The 17,268-nt window shown below is 42.0% G+C and overlaps 1 protein-coding gene across 1 annotated transcript; it reads left to right on the forward strand.

Moving 5' to 3' along the window:
• The first annotated feature begins 1,847 nt into the window (after nucleotides 1-1,847).
• On the forward strand, nucleotides 1,848-15,313 carry LOC137296485 (uncharacterized). The gene is made up of 13 exons (XM_067828274.1): nucleotides 1,848-1,944; nucleotides 4,381-4,453; nucleotides 6,105-6,229; nucleotides 7,527-7,590; nucleotides 8,118-8,230; nucleotides 8,854-8,920; nucleotides 9,486-9,592; nucleotides 10,200-10,272; nucleotides 10,646-10,758; nucleotides 11,032-11,131; nucleotides 13,012-13,139; nucleotides 14,666-14,773; nucleotides 15,177-15,313. The coding sequence occupies exons 1-13, from the start codon at nucleotides 1,848-1,850 to the stop codon at nucleotides 15,311-15,313; spliced, it is 1,305 nt and encodes a 434-aa protein (XP_067684375.1).
• Nucleotides 15,314-17,268: the final 1,955 nt, after the last annotated feature.

Genomic DNA, 17,268 nt, shown 5'->3' on the forward strand with positions numbered 1-17,268 from the left:
TTAGACAGCTTGCACCACTAGGTCACCCATACCACACATTACAGGTACAATACATACATCAAAGGTACCTCTGTCATGGATCACACGTACCTCTGTTGTAAAATCCAGGTAGCTATGTTTTTACACGTATTGCTGTCATAGCTTACATGCACCTCTATCGTAGATTACATATATATGTCATAGATTACATATATCTGCCATAGATTACATATATCTGCCATAGATTACAGGACCTTTCCCGTTCATCAAATTCACCTCTCCGACAGTTACCGATACTACTATATAAATTGCAGGCAACATTTCCGTAGAATAGGAAACAGTACAATCACTATATAGTTCATCTGTCGTCATCAGATAGCATGCTTCTTCGGAAGCCCATTCTCATTTCCGAAAATATCTCTGTCTGACGCAACAACTCTGTGTACAGTCAAATACATGTGATGTATGAAAGCGACTTAAAACAATATGCAATCGCCTTTCTGAAATTTCCATTCTTTTTCAGGCGTTTTCAGGTGTCTCTGGAGATACAAGTAAGTGTCAAATTAAATTCATGACAGTAAACTGTATTCGCAAGTAATCTACTATGCCTCCTGAATGACCACAGTGGTGTAGGGTATACTATGTAACGGAAGGGGGATTTAGGGGATGAGTTGTTTGTTTTCGAACATTGGACCAGAAAGCAGGAAGCATTTTTAAAACATTCGTTCCAGGTTTCAACGTGTCATAATTTCTATTCACAACCTACAAAAAAACGTTAATGTTCCTAACGCTGTGATATTAGTAGGCATGGTCATTTTTTTAAATTGATGTTAATTAATTCCAAGCGTTTAAAAGTTGCTAAAAAGCCGTCTGCTTCTCTCTCGCCCGCAAAGGAAAACAAAAGAAAGGTTACGTAACTCTGTCGCCCGAGCCCTGCAGTGATGTCATAGAAGGAACGATTTTCAGTTAGTTGTATAGTAAATGTGTAGGAAGCTTGTCATTTTGCTGATTTCTCGACGTCACCAAAGACATGCCGAATGGGTGTGTTGCCGTCAATTGCTCCTTGGGGTCGGGTGATGGTGTCACTATGCACAGATTTCCACCGGAGCACGTAGTTTGTGCTTAAATTGTTGTTTGTGTGCGAAACGAGCGTTGTGGAAGCCTGTGGTATATACTAAATCGGATGGTTCGCCCCCTACCACGCTTCCAGGATAGAAAATGGAGTTTAAGTTTCATCGAGTTTAAGAAATAAAGACTGCTTACTACACATTGCTGACCTACGGAAACGTCATAGTGCCACAGCCTGAATTTTTTTTATCTCCTAATTAGGACTCAATATTTCCTAATTAGTACATAGTATCTCCTAATTAGGACTTAATATCTACTAATTGGGACTTAGTAGAGTTTAGAGGTTTATTCTGGATCGGAGCAACATGGTTGACTTCGTTGTTTCAACATTGATTGGAACAGCGTTTTTCACTGGTAGTAAAAGATGTATTTTATTGATGGACAGTGGGATTTTACATGATATTGCTTATAACATAATAATTTCAATCTTGTATTACTTACGATAATATTAGCACTTCGACCACAACCTCGCATCCGATGAAGAAAGCGTTATACTCATGCAAAAGTATAATATCATCTTTCTGATGTCTCAGGTATTCATTACTGCCATTGGAAGCTAATTGTTGAAGGCCACTCTCAATACTAGTAATGAATTCATCTGATGGGGTGATTCTGCAGGTTGGGATGAATTGTAGGCCCTTCGACAGAAAGGAATTATGGGCTGGTGACAGGGTTATGGAGCTAAGGTTGACGGCTGTCTTTTGTGTGTAACTTCCACGGTTGATGATGGTAGTGCTACAATGGGATCCGGATGTGTTGACTACCGCTTGTTGTTGGACATTGCTCAACCGTTTGTGACGGTGCATAATCTTGTCGTTGAGGGTGGCATTGTTGATGGTACTGAGGGTCTGGACAACACTTTGAAGACCATCGTTAAACCACATGAACGAAGTACCAGCAACTAGACTATGCAAAACTGTTGAGGCTGCATATACCAACTAAACTGCCATTGTGGCAGTAGCTACGTTCGAGAAACGTAACGCCCATTTGATATACGTTTCAAAGAACACAAAACATCAGTTGGAAAGGCCGAAAACTAATCTGCCCTTTCAGAGCTCGTAAAAAACAACCCCACCCATTCCATTGACTGACAACAGACTAGCATCCTGGCTACCAACGTTCACGATTGGCGCAAACGAAAACTACCAGAAGCCATCAACATCAGAAGATTAACTCTAGATATTAATAGAGATCAAGGTGTATATCTCGCCAGTGCCTGGAACATCACAAAAGCCACCCCTGATGTCATTTAATCAGTTGTATATCACTCTGCTGTGTTTACATCTCCCCAACATCATTGTTTATATAACGTCTACTTCATCTACCTCATTGATTGTATACACATGCACATCTCAGGCTTCCTGTAAATCTAATTATCTGTATATGACTCTGCCGTGTACACATCTGTTAACTGGCTTCACTTCATCCCTGTTATCATTGTTTTTATAACTGCATTTGATCTGTCCTCTGTGATTTGTTTGTATATACATGTACTTGTCTTCTTCCTGTAAGTACTGTTATATATAATATGTGTCTCGTACTCCTGTCTCTATCACTTGAAGAAGGGACAAGAAATAGAACCGAGACGTCGTGTGAGACAATAAAAAGAAGTTGTCATCAGTATACTCGTCTTATTATATTCAGCAACTTCTAAATGCCTCTGAAGAAACCCAATACAGTGATGGCGCAGACAAATGAAAATCAGTTCCAATAAAAAACGCTGTTCCAATCAATGTTGAAACAACGAAGACAACCATCTTGCTCCGATCCAGTGCAAACCTCTAAACTCTACTAAGTCCTAATTAGTAGATATTAAGTCCTAATTAGGAGAAACTATGTGCTAATTAGTGGATACTAAGGCCTATATTAAGTCCTAATTAGGAGATAGAAAAAACTCAGACTGTGACACTAGGACGTGTCCGTACTAGGACGTTTCCGTACTGACCAAAAGGATTTTGCATGAATATAACGCTCTCTTCCTCGGACGCGAGGTTGTGGTCGAAGTGCTAATATTATCGTAAGTAATGTTATGTCGACCCCCGCCTCGATTCCAAGAGTGAAATTATTATGTTATAAGCAATATCATGTAGAATCCTACTGTTCATCAATAAAATACATCTTTTACTACCAGTGAAAAGTAATTTTGATTGTGTAAGTCGGTGAAAACAAACTGAAATACCATTTATCTCCAGACAGAGTGCCGCCATTTTTGAAAATCGTGAAGTCATGGACTAAAAGTCCGTTAGAATTAATGAGATTATGGTTTGTTTTCATCAAGTTATCATCAAATCAAAACTACTTTCTGCTTGTAGTTAAATATGTATTTGAATCATGACCAAAAGGAGTTTGCATGACACAGCTTGTAACGTAACATAAGCGAGGTCGGGGTCGAAGTGAAAATACTGCGCGATAAATTTCTACACTTTCTTTACTTGGTTTGTAAACGTTCACTCACCAGTTTGTAGACACTGTTCAATCAACGTCTTTATATTTGGTCTCATAATCCTAATTACTTTATAATGATACGTGTATGCATTTTTAAACCTAATAAAAAGAAACGATCAGCGAATGTATAACAGGAATGTAATATCTGGACCTTCTATAGTTTGCCAATATGAATCATAATTAGATTTATACCACCTAACACGGATTACAACCTAGCGACACCAAGCGATTTTGACAAAATCGTCTATGAAAACAGGGGTTGTAACTCGGAAACTAGGCAAAGCAGGAGACAAAACTAAATGATAGTAGATTGTGAGAACATGGAGCTTTCAGTTTTCACAACAGCTGTCGCGATTTGAGGTTTGTACAAACCTGTAAACGAAATAGTTTAACCCCTAAAATGGAGATGAATTCTGCATTGACCCTCATATCTGTACCCACTATTACGTCAGGAAGACGCGCCGCTCTGATTGGTTGAACTTTCTTTTGCGGCTGAGAATTGTGCAGTGTTGACAAAAAGGTCGAAGTAAATTAAAGGTCGAAATGAGTAGTTTTAATGGCAGGGTTTCATTTATAACGATGTTAGCAAGTGATTTTGCATTTGTACCCTATTAGAGTATATGTGATCTCTTAATGGCAGACAGATGAAGAAACATTGAAATTCGTTTTTCATTAACTGGCATCTGTATTCCTGTAATGTATTTCAACTATCTGCCTGTTCCACGTGGTAAGTTATGACTAAAGTTGTAAGAGTAGGTAAAACGTCCAAAGATAAACATCATACAATGTAAACAATGTTCACATTGACGGATACGCTTGTTATTTCAGAAACTTGTGACTCCTGTAAAATAGCTTTCATAGCTGAGCGGACCAAGACTGTGTCGGTGGGAGATCGCTGCCGGTGAGCGCCAGGGGCAACTACTTTTGGGAAGGGTCTTCTTGTTGTTTGTCGGGCTGGAATCGTCAATGTGCAATGATGACGAGTGGGAAACAGCCTCCCTGTTGTATGTGTTTCGGTTATTACGGATACGGGGTTGTGAGGACTATTGAATGCAGTCCACTCACCGACCGAAGTAGCATTTGTATTTATTGTAAACAATAAGTTAATGTAATCACGATATGGCTGAAATATTGCCGTTGTGACAATAAATTAAAACTCATTAATTCCGAAATAAATATGTTACAGCTTTATCTTGCTACTGCATAAAAAAAAAGCTCGGCAAAAATGTTGAATATCCGATTCTTACAGAATTTCCGCGGCTGCCATGTTTTGTGTAATACGCCTCGGGAAGTTGTGTGTCTCGTTAGATCATACATTTCCACTAGTTAACAATATGAAAGCTCTTTGATTCACAGTATGATTCACAGTAGGATTCACAGTAGGATTCACATATTCAAACTTTAACAAAGTTCGATTCCCTTTCTTCTTTTTCTCTTCCCATCTCCATTTGAAACTTTTTCATTTCCATCTCTTTTCCCATTTCCAACCTTTTCAATTCTAATTTTTTCATTTCCAACTGGTCTGAATATTCCTCTGGCACCATTTCCAAAACATCATCTTCAAAAACTCCCTCATCAATATGGCGATTCAACGCAATTTTCAAAATCTGAAATTTCCTCATAGCAGGTTTGGCATCAAGTTTGAGATGTGAAGAAATTTGCAATAAATCTGATTTCCTCAACTGACTAATTGCCTCAGAGTCAGGAGACAATACAAACTTCTCAAGTTCAAACACCATTTTGCTGGTTCCACAATTGCCTTGTTGCAAAATTGCAGAAATTTGGAATATATTTCACAAATGGTCTCAAATGTCAACTGAATTCTCTCCCGGACGAGCCCCCAATTTTGTTACGGTTGAAAATTTACCGTGATAAACAATGTAAGAAATCCCCTGTGAACCAGCAAAACAGAACAAAGACAAGTTTAAGATATTCAGATATTATTATTATGCAATGAGAGCAAGGTATACAAAGTCACAAGTCAATTTCACAATACTGATATCAAGTACAATTCAAGAGAGACAAATTCTAAATCAATTGGTCACGAAATACAATATAGTAAACTCACCAAAGTCTTGGTGCGAGAGAGAATCAACTATGCAGAAAGTAAACACAGCGATCGGTCTGACAGCGGATGATGTAGATAAGGCGTTGACGGATACAGATGATGACGATGATGAAACTCCAGCGATGTGTTCGTCCCGGAACACGGCAACCAACCCTTTTATATATATTATGTCATTTCCCGAAAGTTCGGGCACTTACGAACATCGTCAACACTGTAGAATGCCCTCTAATAAGTCTCCCAGAAGTAAACACATAGAAAACTAGGAGCAGATAAATTCCGGAAAACCAGAATCCTAATTTAATTCGTATTAAAACGAAATGTCACCCATGATAATTATTATTCAAAACACTAAATGTTGTGACCCAATAATAATTATTACTTGATTAATAACAAAATATACAAAAAATATACACTCGTAACACTGTGTGAAAAATTCCGTGAAGTACTAAAATCTTCTTTTGTTTTGCTCGAATGCTCATCACAGGGCACTGAAAAACTACGTGTCCTGTTTAACCTACACGACTAAGCAGTCCACTGGATGTCCCCTCAGCAACACCGACATCAGCAACATCTACGACTACTTGAATGCTATGCCGTATCATTCGTGTTGTAAGTCTTGTTGCATGTATACAGTCTGCCGCGCTCCTATCTCCGGGCTATTCGACAACTGTGTATATTGTACATTGTGTCCCTGCAGTAACGAGTCCACTCACCCATGCTACCATTACACCATACCAAACCATTAGGAAAAGATGTGGAATCATCACGTCATACCCTGTCAGCTGGTACTGGCAAAAGGACATTAAGTAATTACTTCTGTTTGAGTGGCAGTCAGTCAGCACGTATTGAGTTCTAATAATCAGGGTGATGAAAAGAAGTGATGGGGCACTTGGTTGCTGGTGATAAGTCACTTTGTTGGTCTGCCAGATACACCCGAATTCTTTGAGGCACGCTACTGAAGAGTTGACAATCTAGACTCATTTTGTTCTACTATCAGCAAGAGCAGCCCTGAGTTCACTGAGAGTGGGTGGATTTTTTATCCTTCTGCCCATGACTTCCCACACCTACGGGAACGGACATATGTGCTTATATCAGCCAGTTGGTGTTACCAACACAACTGTTATGGAACCAATCGCAGACGACCACTCTGTAGGACGTTCATGAAGCCCTCATTAGGACATTTCCGAACTCAATTCTTTCAATAGATGAAGATGATTTTACACTAATAATAGTGAAATACTCTCTCTGCCGGTCCCCTATCGGAGTTTGGGCTCGCCACAGATTTGTTATTGCCATCATTTTTTTCTCTGGTGTTATTACCTGGGGTTAGCCGGAGTTGAATTGGTCATTGACCATGTACTTGTTGGTATCCGGCCAAAGGTCTGCTGACAGGAAACTGGGAATCCTGCAACGTCTGGGCGACCTTAACATTGATAACGGTTTTGCAGTCAAACCCGGAAAGCCGCATCTACTGCAATAAAGAAAATGTATATCCTTAAAGAGCATGGTTAAAGCGTCCGCTCAGATTCGATTCCCAAATGTACAATGTGTGAAGATCATTCCTGGTGTCCATAGCCGAGATGTTGCTGGAATATTACTAGAACTAGAAATTAAACTCTCTCACTCCAACACACATTCCCTCACACATTCCCTCACTCACTCACTCACTCCGTCCCTCACTCACTCAGTATACAAGTACCCTATTTCCAGTCACCAGTTTCAATACTGCTGAAAAATTACTGCAACACTGAACGTACTATCGAAACACATTCATTTACAATATTCTAAAAATCATTTCTTAATCGTAATAACTGAGCTGAAGGTTGTCAGTAAGAGAGGTTATTACAAGGTTCAACAGTCAAACATTGCACGGACACATACATGATTGATCTCACATCTCTTCCAGTCGCCACCGACACCTGCCAGTGTCAGATCAACAGATGGACGGACACCAGCTCGTATGATCAGAAGTAAGTAAAGCGGTACAAGCTTCAGTTGCCAAGACTACTGTTGCATCTCTCATTTGTAATCCAAGACGTTTTCTTAATGTTGACTTTTGACCATTTGTACTTTTATGATATCGAGAACATTTGTAGACTGGGCTACTGTTCTCTTGTAATGTCAAGGTCATTTCTAGATTTGGATGTTGATCCTTCATGACATCAAGAACATTTGTATATTGACATGATGTTCTCACGCGATGTCAAGAACATTTGTAGACTGGAATGATGTCCTGTTGTAATTTCAAGAACATTGTAGATCAGGATGATGTTCCTTTATGACATCAAGAACATGTGTAGCTTGGGATGTCGCTCACGCTGAATACTGTGACAAACGTGGGGTCGTCTATGTTGGCAGTGAGTCCTCTGCAATGTCACTCGCTACACGATGTATGTTAGAACACGGTTTAAGTGATAGGTAACATTGTTGACACAAAACCTTTGTGTATAACACATGTTGACATCACTGATACGTTTTCAACGCTGCATGTTGACAGGAAGTACATGAAGTACCTGGGTTGCCTGTACGACTCGGTACAGCCGGGGTGTGATGGCTCGCCAGTAGCGTCTGTCATAGCAACCGCACAGCTGGAGAGGTCAGAGTACATAAGTGAGTGCCGGCATTCACTATTAAACTGTTGATAATCACGTGAAATTCCTTTCAAGTTAACAAAAAAACGTTAGCCAAAAATCTATGGCATGGAAATAACTCAAATTATTTAGATTTTGTCTTCAAAAAAGAATATGTAGATTGAGCAATAAAAATATACACTTTGGATACTTTTACAGATCAAAATCTAACAAAGATGTAATGTTGCCAATATGTGGAAATCCCCATATTATGGACGAGTGTCTCTGTTTACGGGGTGTTGGGGCAGCCAAGACGAGTGTCTCTGTTTACGGGGTGTTTGGACAGCCAAGACGAGTGTCTCTGTTTACGGGGTGTTGGGGCAGCCAAGACGAGTGTCTCTGTTTACGGGGTGTTGGGGCAGCCCAGACGAGTGTCTCTGTTTACGGGGTGTTTGGACAGCCAAGTGGTTCCATTCGGAACATGGGTGTAATGTGTGAAGCTTGGAGTTCCCCAGCCGCGATATTGCCGGAACATTGTTCACAATGGCGTAAAATAATACTCACTCACTGATGACAGTTTGTGACAACCTGAAACGATGTTATAATTTTTATATTCTGTCGGGCCATCTACACTGTCACTGCAATTGATGTTGCTCTCTTCAGCTCCAAGGAACGAGTGTGACTCAACTTTCCAAAACTACCATTCATGGAATCCCACGTACAACTGCGAGTAAGTATAACTGTTTCTCATAATTTAAGTATTTTATCATAAGTGGAGTACGTGTACTAAGTTCCCGCGATCCCCTCCTTGATCCAGTCCAGCTGTATCACAGCAGACAATACAGTGACTGATATCATGAGCACTGATGTTGGCAGTGGAGATACGAAGACATGCAAGCAGCAAGCACGCCTGACCACCCGGGACAAACTTGGTCCTTAAGGCCAGTTGTAACCCGGATATCCACGTGGAAAGAGCCGTCATGAGTGTAGATGATGTGTTCGCCAGGGTTGCTGCATCGTGCATATCTACAGTCGCCCCACCTGTGAATGTCTGACCTAGAGATACACCTGTGACAAATGTGTACTCCTGGAGATACACCTGTGACAAATGTGTACTCCTGGAGATACACCTGTGACAAATGTGTACTCCTGGAGATACACCTGTGACAAATGTGTACTCCTGGAGATACACCTGTGATATATGTTAACACCTGGAGATGCACTTGTGATACATGTGTGCACTTGAAGATACGTGTGTGTATGATGTCTACTTACCCGGCTACCCGTCTGACCAGCTCCTTCCAGAGGTACATGAAGTGTCTGGGGTACACCGCCACTGATGGTCAAGGTATTCCTGTCAACCAGACCCTGCAGACAGCACTCGACGCCATTGACGGATGTGGTATGTATAAATACGGAACTATGTGGAACTATGTGTTTGTGAGTGTCAGTGCGTGCGTGCGTGGGAAAGTGCGTTTGTCATCTTGTGTATGAATCAGTAAGAGGAATGCAATCGTTACTCTCTTCAGAAACCCATGCTTGTTGTAAGAGGCGACTTGCCGGATCGGGTGGTCAGCCTCGCTGACTTGGTTGACACATGTCATCGTATCCCAACTGTGTAGATCGGTGCTCATGCTGTTGATCACTGGATTGTCTGGTCCAGATTCGATTATTTACAGACCACCGCAATACAGCTGGAATATTGCTGAGTGCGGCGTAAAGCTAAACTCACTCACTGTGACTATTCTGGCAATATCAGCTTTCTGACGTCCATAAGGAATCTTCAGCCTTCAATAACCGGACTGTGAGACAATAAATTAGTGGTTAAGATGACCTATTTCCTAAAGGCTCCTTAGAGGTACTCTGATAACTGAGGCTATGATGCCTCTACGATCTGCTTGTTGAAATATAAATATATAGTTACCTAACAATACTGTTCAAGGTGACGTTGCCCTTACTCACTCACTCACTCGCCAATAACTGTACATGTGGTGTTATTTCCATTACAGAAATCTCCATGACAGACACGTGCACTTGCCAGACACATTTCATTATGCCAGCAAACAGCTCTGATAGTTGCGGGTAGGTACATGTGACAGCTCCTTAGGATATTCGACAGTTCTGGGAGATTCAGGTTGGTCTAACTGTCAGCTCTTCATGGTATTCGACAGCTCTGGGGGATTAAGGTAGGTCCACGTGACAGCTCTTCGGGGCACTGGACAGCTCTGAGAGATTTAGTGCAACTCTCAGCTCTTTGTGGCATAGAACAACTCGGAAAAATTCAGGTAATTGCAGGTGTCAGCTGTTGGAGGTATTGGGAAGCTCCTATTAAGAATTCCTACAGGTATTCAACAAAGTGTGGGAGATCCATGAGACAGTGGCAGCGCAGGTAGGAGGCTAGTCCTCGACTTGACACCACGTGAACGTCAAATCACGACATGACGTTTTGTTTTAGAGTTGTGAAGGACTACGTCGCCTGTCTGAGCAACAGCTACATGAGGGGTTGCGACGGAGAATACCTCGATGACGTCAAGAAAACAGCTTTCATACTTCAAAGTCTGTATTGCGGTAAGTACATATTCCAATCAGCCCGTCCAGGGTGTCCAGGCTATAACAGATCTGTGTATGCTTGTTGGAAGAGGCAATGTAACAGGTCTGGTTCAGACTAGATCAGTTAGAGGTGAACTAGTCAGTTTCGCGTAAAAGAAACATTAACACAAGATATATTGTTTTGGTTCACGAACATCTCGTGATTAACATATCTCCATGAAAATATCTGTAAATAACAAATATAATATCATATGATGGTCCTGATTTCCTTGTTTCTCTTGTCATGTACAGCTAATGACACCATCTATGACTGTGACGGTACAGCCTTGTGTTACATCAACATGTCCAGTATAAACAGGGAAGACGATTCACTGCGCTTATCTTCATGCAGGTAAATTTCGACGAGTGTCAGTAGGGTGTACCCTCTGTTTTAATTAATTTCAGTTATAACACGTTTATCTGCTCCATGTGGGGAGGAAACCCGAAGTAATGGAGACCTCAGTTCTCACCACTATGGTGCTGACAATCTAAGCAGCACCTCCACTCATACCTCTACTACGGCTGGTCCACCTTGCTCCCCTGAACGCTGACGAGATGATCTAGATCACGTAATGCAGGCACAGGGAACAAGGAATATTTCCTTGTGAAATGTAAAAACCTAAACACATCTCTGAATATCTACCTTTGAGACATGCCAGACCTTTCCACAGTTAGCAGCCATTCTGTTCCTCTATGGCTGATCCGTGACGATCCGGGTGAAATAGATGTTCAGCAACACATGCATGCCCCCCCAAAATCGACTATGTTTGTCGTTAGAGGCGACGAACAGGATCGGGTGGTCAGGTTCGCTGACTTGGTTCCCAAGTAGATCGGTGCTCATACAGCTGATTGCTGAACTCGCTGGTCCAGACTCGATTATTTACAAACCGCCGCCATACAGCCGGAATATTGCTGAGTGCGACGTAAAGCTATACTCGCTCACTAGCTAGTTCTTTTATGGCTAGTAAGTCTACGTCTAGTTCCTCTATGTTGTCCTCTATAGTACCTCTACGTCTAGTTCCTCCACGTCTAGTTCCTGTACGTCTAGTTCCTCAGTGCTTTGTTCCTCTATGTCTAGTTCCTCCACGTCTAGTTCCTGTACGTCTAGTTCCTCAGTGCTTTGTTCCTCTATGTCTAGTTCCTCCACGTCTAGTTCCTGTACGTCTAGTTCCTCAGTGCTTTGTTCCTCTATGTCTAGTTCCTCCACGTCTAGTTCCTCTACGTCTAGTTCCTCTACGTCTAGTTCCTCAGTGCTTTGTTCCTCTACGTCTAGTTCCTCCACGTCTAGTTCCTCAGTGCTTTGTTCCTCTATGTCTAGTTCCTCCACGGCTAGTTCCTCTACACCTAGTTCCTCAGTGCTTTGTTCCTCTACGTATAGTTCCTCCACGTCTAGTTCCTCTACACCTAGTTATTCAGTGCTTTGCTCCTCTATGTCTAGTTCCTCCACGTCTAGTTCCTCAGTGCTTTGTTCCTCCCTGTCTAGTTCCTCTACGTCTAGTTCCTCTACACCTAGTTCCTCAGTGCTTTGTTCCTCTACGTCTAGTTTCTCCACGTCTAGTTCCTCTACGACTAGTTCCTCAGTGCCTTGTTCCTCCACGTCTAGTTCCTCCACGCCTAGTTCCTCTACACCTAGTTCCTCAGTGCCTTGTTCCTCTACGTCTAGTTCCTCCCTGTCTAGTTCCTCTACGTTTAGTTCCTCCACGTCTAGTTCCTCTACACCTAGTTCCTCTACGTCTAGTTCCTCCCTGTCTAGTTCCTCCACGTATAGTTCCTCTACACCTAGTTCCTTCACGTCTAGTTCCTCTACACCTAGTTCCTCCACGTCTAGTTCCTCTACACCTAGTTCCTCAGTGCCTCGTTTCTCTATGGCTAGTTCCTCCACGTCTAGTTCCTCTACGCCTAGTTCCTCAGTGCCTCGTTCCCTATGTCTAGTTCCTCCACGTCTAGTTCCTCTACACCTAGTTCCTCTACGTCTAGTTCCTCCCTGTCTAGTTCCTCCACGTATAGTTCCTCTACACCTAGTTCCTTCACGTCTAGTTCCTCTACACCTAGTTCCTCCACGTCTAGTTCCTCTACGCCTAGTTCCTCAGTGCCTCGTTCCTCTATGTCTAGTTCCTCCACGTCTAGTTCCTCTACACCTAATTCCTCAGTGCCTCGTTCCTCTATGTCTAGTTCCTCCACGTCTAGTTCCTCTACGCCTAGTTCCTCAGTACCTTGTTCCTCTATGTCTAGTTCCATGAAGGACTACATGAACTGCACGAAGACCAATGCACCCACTTGCCAGGCAGCTCTCAGCACCGTCAACACCCTCAACTCCACGTACAGAGACTTCAGCTGTGACTACTATCTGGCTATGGCCAGTACGTTTGTATACATATTTATTATCATCGAGAGCAAAAATATCGGAATTCATATTTTCATATGATGCCCTCTGCCAAAATATATATCACTCCACCATGATGCCACGGTTTCCTCTGTGACGTTTTCTTCTGCATGCTGCGACGATTTAGTGTAATGCTGATAAAGTAGCCATAGGTTCATCAGTAACTTCAGCTGGTCTCGGAGAAAACAGTGTTATTATCAGCAATGGAGCAAAGAGCTTTGTAAGAATGATATCTATCTTTGAAAGAATGATATCTACGTATCTTGTTTGTAAGAATGATATCTATCTTTGTAAGAATGATATCTATCTTTGATTTTAAAAAAATGTCTGTACATATATTCCATTCGTAGCAGCTTCCTTCACTTTTGACATTTCTAAATTGACGCCAGGTTGTATGGATTGCTAATATGGTATGTCTCTAAAGATTTTGAAACGATGCCGAAGTTTTCGTTGAAAATGTAGACATGAGGACGAGGGAAAACGGGTTTTCCTACCCCGAATGTTTACATCTTCAACCATAGCCGAGGGAGAGTGTTTTATCTGCCATATCAATCGAAGGAGACGATGAGAATTTATCCAAATCGGTCATATAAACCGTCAGTGATGACAGTCAGATGATGAAGTAATGATTCAAGCTACATAACAGTAACTGAAGCGATAGTAAAATCTATGTAATGATAATAGGCCAAAAAAAAAAAAATTGTTTAGCGTTAGTGTTCTCCTTTAACGCTAAATTCTATGTCGACTCAGTAGCAGATTCCGATTAATGATCTGTGTGATTCATGATCTGTCTGATTAATGATCTGTCTGATTCATGATCTGTCTGATTCATGATCTGTCTGATTCATGATCTGTCTGATTCGTGATCTGTCTGATTCATGATCTGTCTGATGCGCATCCAAACCAGTGAAGGAAAACATTTGCACTTTCACATTCATCTTTGGTGACTTTTTCAACTGATTTAAAACACTTGTGTTTTGATGTTGTAAGAATTCATTTCGTGGAAATTTACTTTCAGGGCCAGGTTTGGAGTATTGTGTAGAAAGCCCCAAGGGTATTGTATATGACCCTAAAAGGTGGTTAACCTGTGAAAATAAAGAACCTCCAAAACGACGCAAACATGACATCTCGGGTTTTTATGGAAATTTATTGTTAGAAACAATAGAGTTGAGTGTAGAGTTGTTTGTTTGTTTTCTGTTTTCGCTTTTTTTTTCGCTTTTCTGATATGTAACAGACTACGTATGACCAGGGGTGGAATCGACTTTGTTTTGTTATCAAACACTTACTGAAAAGTTTGACTGAAAGCGCAATTGAAACATGGGTTTGAATTGAGTGAAGCTTACGTAACTACTTCAGTGCAAGTTTACTCTTATCGTTGTTTGTTTGTTTGTTTGTTTGTTTTGCCACTGCTTTGTGTGTTGCTGACATCCGACACCAAAGTTCGATTCAATCTGTTTTGATGTTACTTCTGTGGAACGGTACAATATACATGTAATGTTGCAGACACAACGCCTTACCCAACCAACAGCTATTACTATCCGACAAGCAGCTATTACTATCCGACAAGCAGCTATTACTATTTGCCACCAACAACCCTTTACCCAGCAACCGGTGAGTAGAGTAGAAGGGTTCCTTCCTCAGATACATGCTACTCATATACCCCTACACCCATAAATACACTCTACCCGCGATTACATGCTACTCATATACCCCTACACCCATAAATACACTCTACCCGCGATTACATTCTACTCATATACCCCTACACCCATAAATACACTCTACCCGCGATTACATGCTACTCATATACCCCTACACCCATAAATACACTCTACCCGCGATTAGATGCTACTCATATACCTCCTTCAGTCAGAAGGGGTGTTCGAGTAGACTCGTTTGATAACGCAGTCTTGATCGGAACAACTGAAACACACGAGAAGTGTCGATGTCGTAAAATTCGCAAGAAATGGTGAATGGCTAGGCGCTGTACAAAATGTCTGTTCATTTCTGTCAGGTCATAGTTCCAGTCAGGTGGACGCCGCTCTGCTGTCCGCGTACATCATGGCGGCCAAGATGGAGGCGGAGGAGACGTTGCACGCCGCCCAGGAGACGGTGGACGCCATTGTTGCCGCTCAGCAACTTGTGAAGTGAGACAGGTCCTAGTCACAGTGTGTAACATAGGCTGAATAAACTCATTCAGACCAGTTTTATTTTTTTATCGTGTTATTTCAAGTAGTGGTATCGCCGTGTGATGTACGACAACCACGACACCATCTGTATGACGACATTGGGTCAGTAGTAGATACCGTTCACCTAACAGTCGAATCAGGTTCGATTCTTCCTGTCAGTCACAAGAGGTTCTTAGAATAATGTAGAAGATTTCACACTTATGTAAATGGTGTTTGGGAGGCCTTGTTGCTCCCAGTTTGGAGCGATAACGGCATATCAGCTATATGATGGAGAAGTCAGCATTATAGTGTAGAGGTCAGCTCCATTGTAGTGGAGAAGTCAGCATTATAGTGTAGAGGTCAGCTGCATTGTAGTGGAGAGGTCAGCATTATAGTGTAGAGGTCAGCTGCATTGTAGTGGAGAAGTCAGCATTATAATGTAGAGGTCAGCTGCATTGTAGTGGAGAAGTCAGCATTATAGTGTAGAGGTCAGCTGCATTGTAGTGGAGGAGTCAGCTATGGTATAAGTTACCGTGTGTTCGCGGGTTTGATATGTAGATTTATCATTTGTCCGAGCTAGTGAGTGAGTGAGTTTAGTTTTACGCCGCACTTAACAATAGTCCAACTATATGGCGGCGGGCTGTAAATAATCGAGTCTGGACCAAACAATCCAATGACCAACAACATGAACATCGATCTGCGTAATAGGGAACCGATGACATGTGTCAACCAAGTCAGCGAGCCTGACCACCCGATCCCGTTAGTCGCTCAAACGAGAAGGAACGAGAAACTTCGATGCTTTAAAATCTGGATTGAAAGAATGAGATAATCAAAATGGTGGCCGATTGTGTCGGTATACCTTTTTTATTTGTGAACGTACGTGCCGGGCAAGAAAGCGAAAGCAAGCTTTGGATCGCTAGCATGAAGACAGGACGAGTAGAACATGGGAGAAGAGAAGGTGAATTTGTGCTAGTTTATTCTGAATGGTTTGTGCCATACGTTCTTTCTCAGAAGGCACCCGTGAACGGCCACCTCCTCGTGGTGGGTGCTGGGTGCTGGGTAACGCTGAGAGCCGTTCACCCCCGTCGTGGACCCGGGAGAATGTTTGATCCACCAATCCGTTAGCCGTGGACTGCGGCCCTGCGTCGGTGGAGGACGGGAGTCTGGGGGTTGAGGACACTGGAAGCCTGCAACCGCGTTTCCTTTGCTCAACACACCCCTTCGACCCTTACTTCACCTAGACGGGTGGTTGAATGGGCCCCGTTCAACCAATCGGCTGGTCATGCCGAGCCCTGAGCACTAAATTTCATTGCTCAATAACTATTTGGCTTGATTTTACTGGACACAATATTGACATAATTGGTTTTGAGTATATATTTTATGATATGTCAACTTTCAAATTTGATAAAATTTGCGTAAATGCTGGTGCCAGAAGGCGATGGCTCATGGACCAATCTGGTAGACTGATTACTTGTTTAGTCCTTCTGCTGGAGTATATCATCCCAGTATCCTTGGTGCTGCAAGTCGGAGATCCACTTGTATTTAGCATTGTCTTTATGATGGTCCGTGGTGGGTGGGGAGCTGGGGTGATGAATCTGTCATACTTCAACATGGCTCTGGATACCTCAATGAAAAAGAAGCGTCAACTTGACAATGATCATGATGTTCATAAAGGCTGTCTAGCACACAGAAGTAATTAAAACAAATACTTATTTTTTGTCTTTCGTCTCTCCGTCTCCGCCAAGAACTATCAAAGCAGGATCTTGCAGCCATGTTGTTGAACAATATATCCCAAACCCACTGAGGTGTTTTAAATGCCAAACGTTTGGCCATGGGGTAAATTCTTACAAAAAACGTTAAACAAAAAACGTTACCGAAGATTGCGATAGAAACTGTTCTGGTCTACATTCATCCTCGTCAAAAGATTGCCCCATATGG

This window comes from Haliotis asinina, chromosome 9 (genome assembly GCF_037392515.1).
Source record: "Haliotis asinina isolate JCU_RB_2024 chromosome 9, JCU_Hal_asi_v2, whole genome shotgun sequence".
Taxonomy (NCBI): Eukaryota; Metazoa; Mollusca; class Gastropoda; order Lepetellida; family Haliotidae; genus Haliotis; species Haliotis asinina.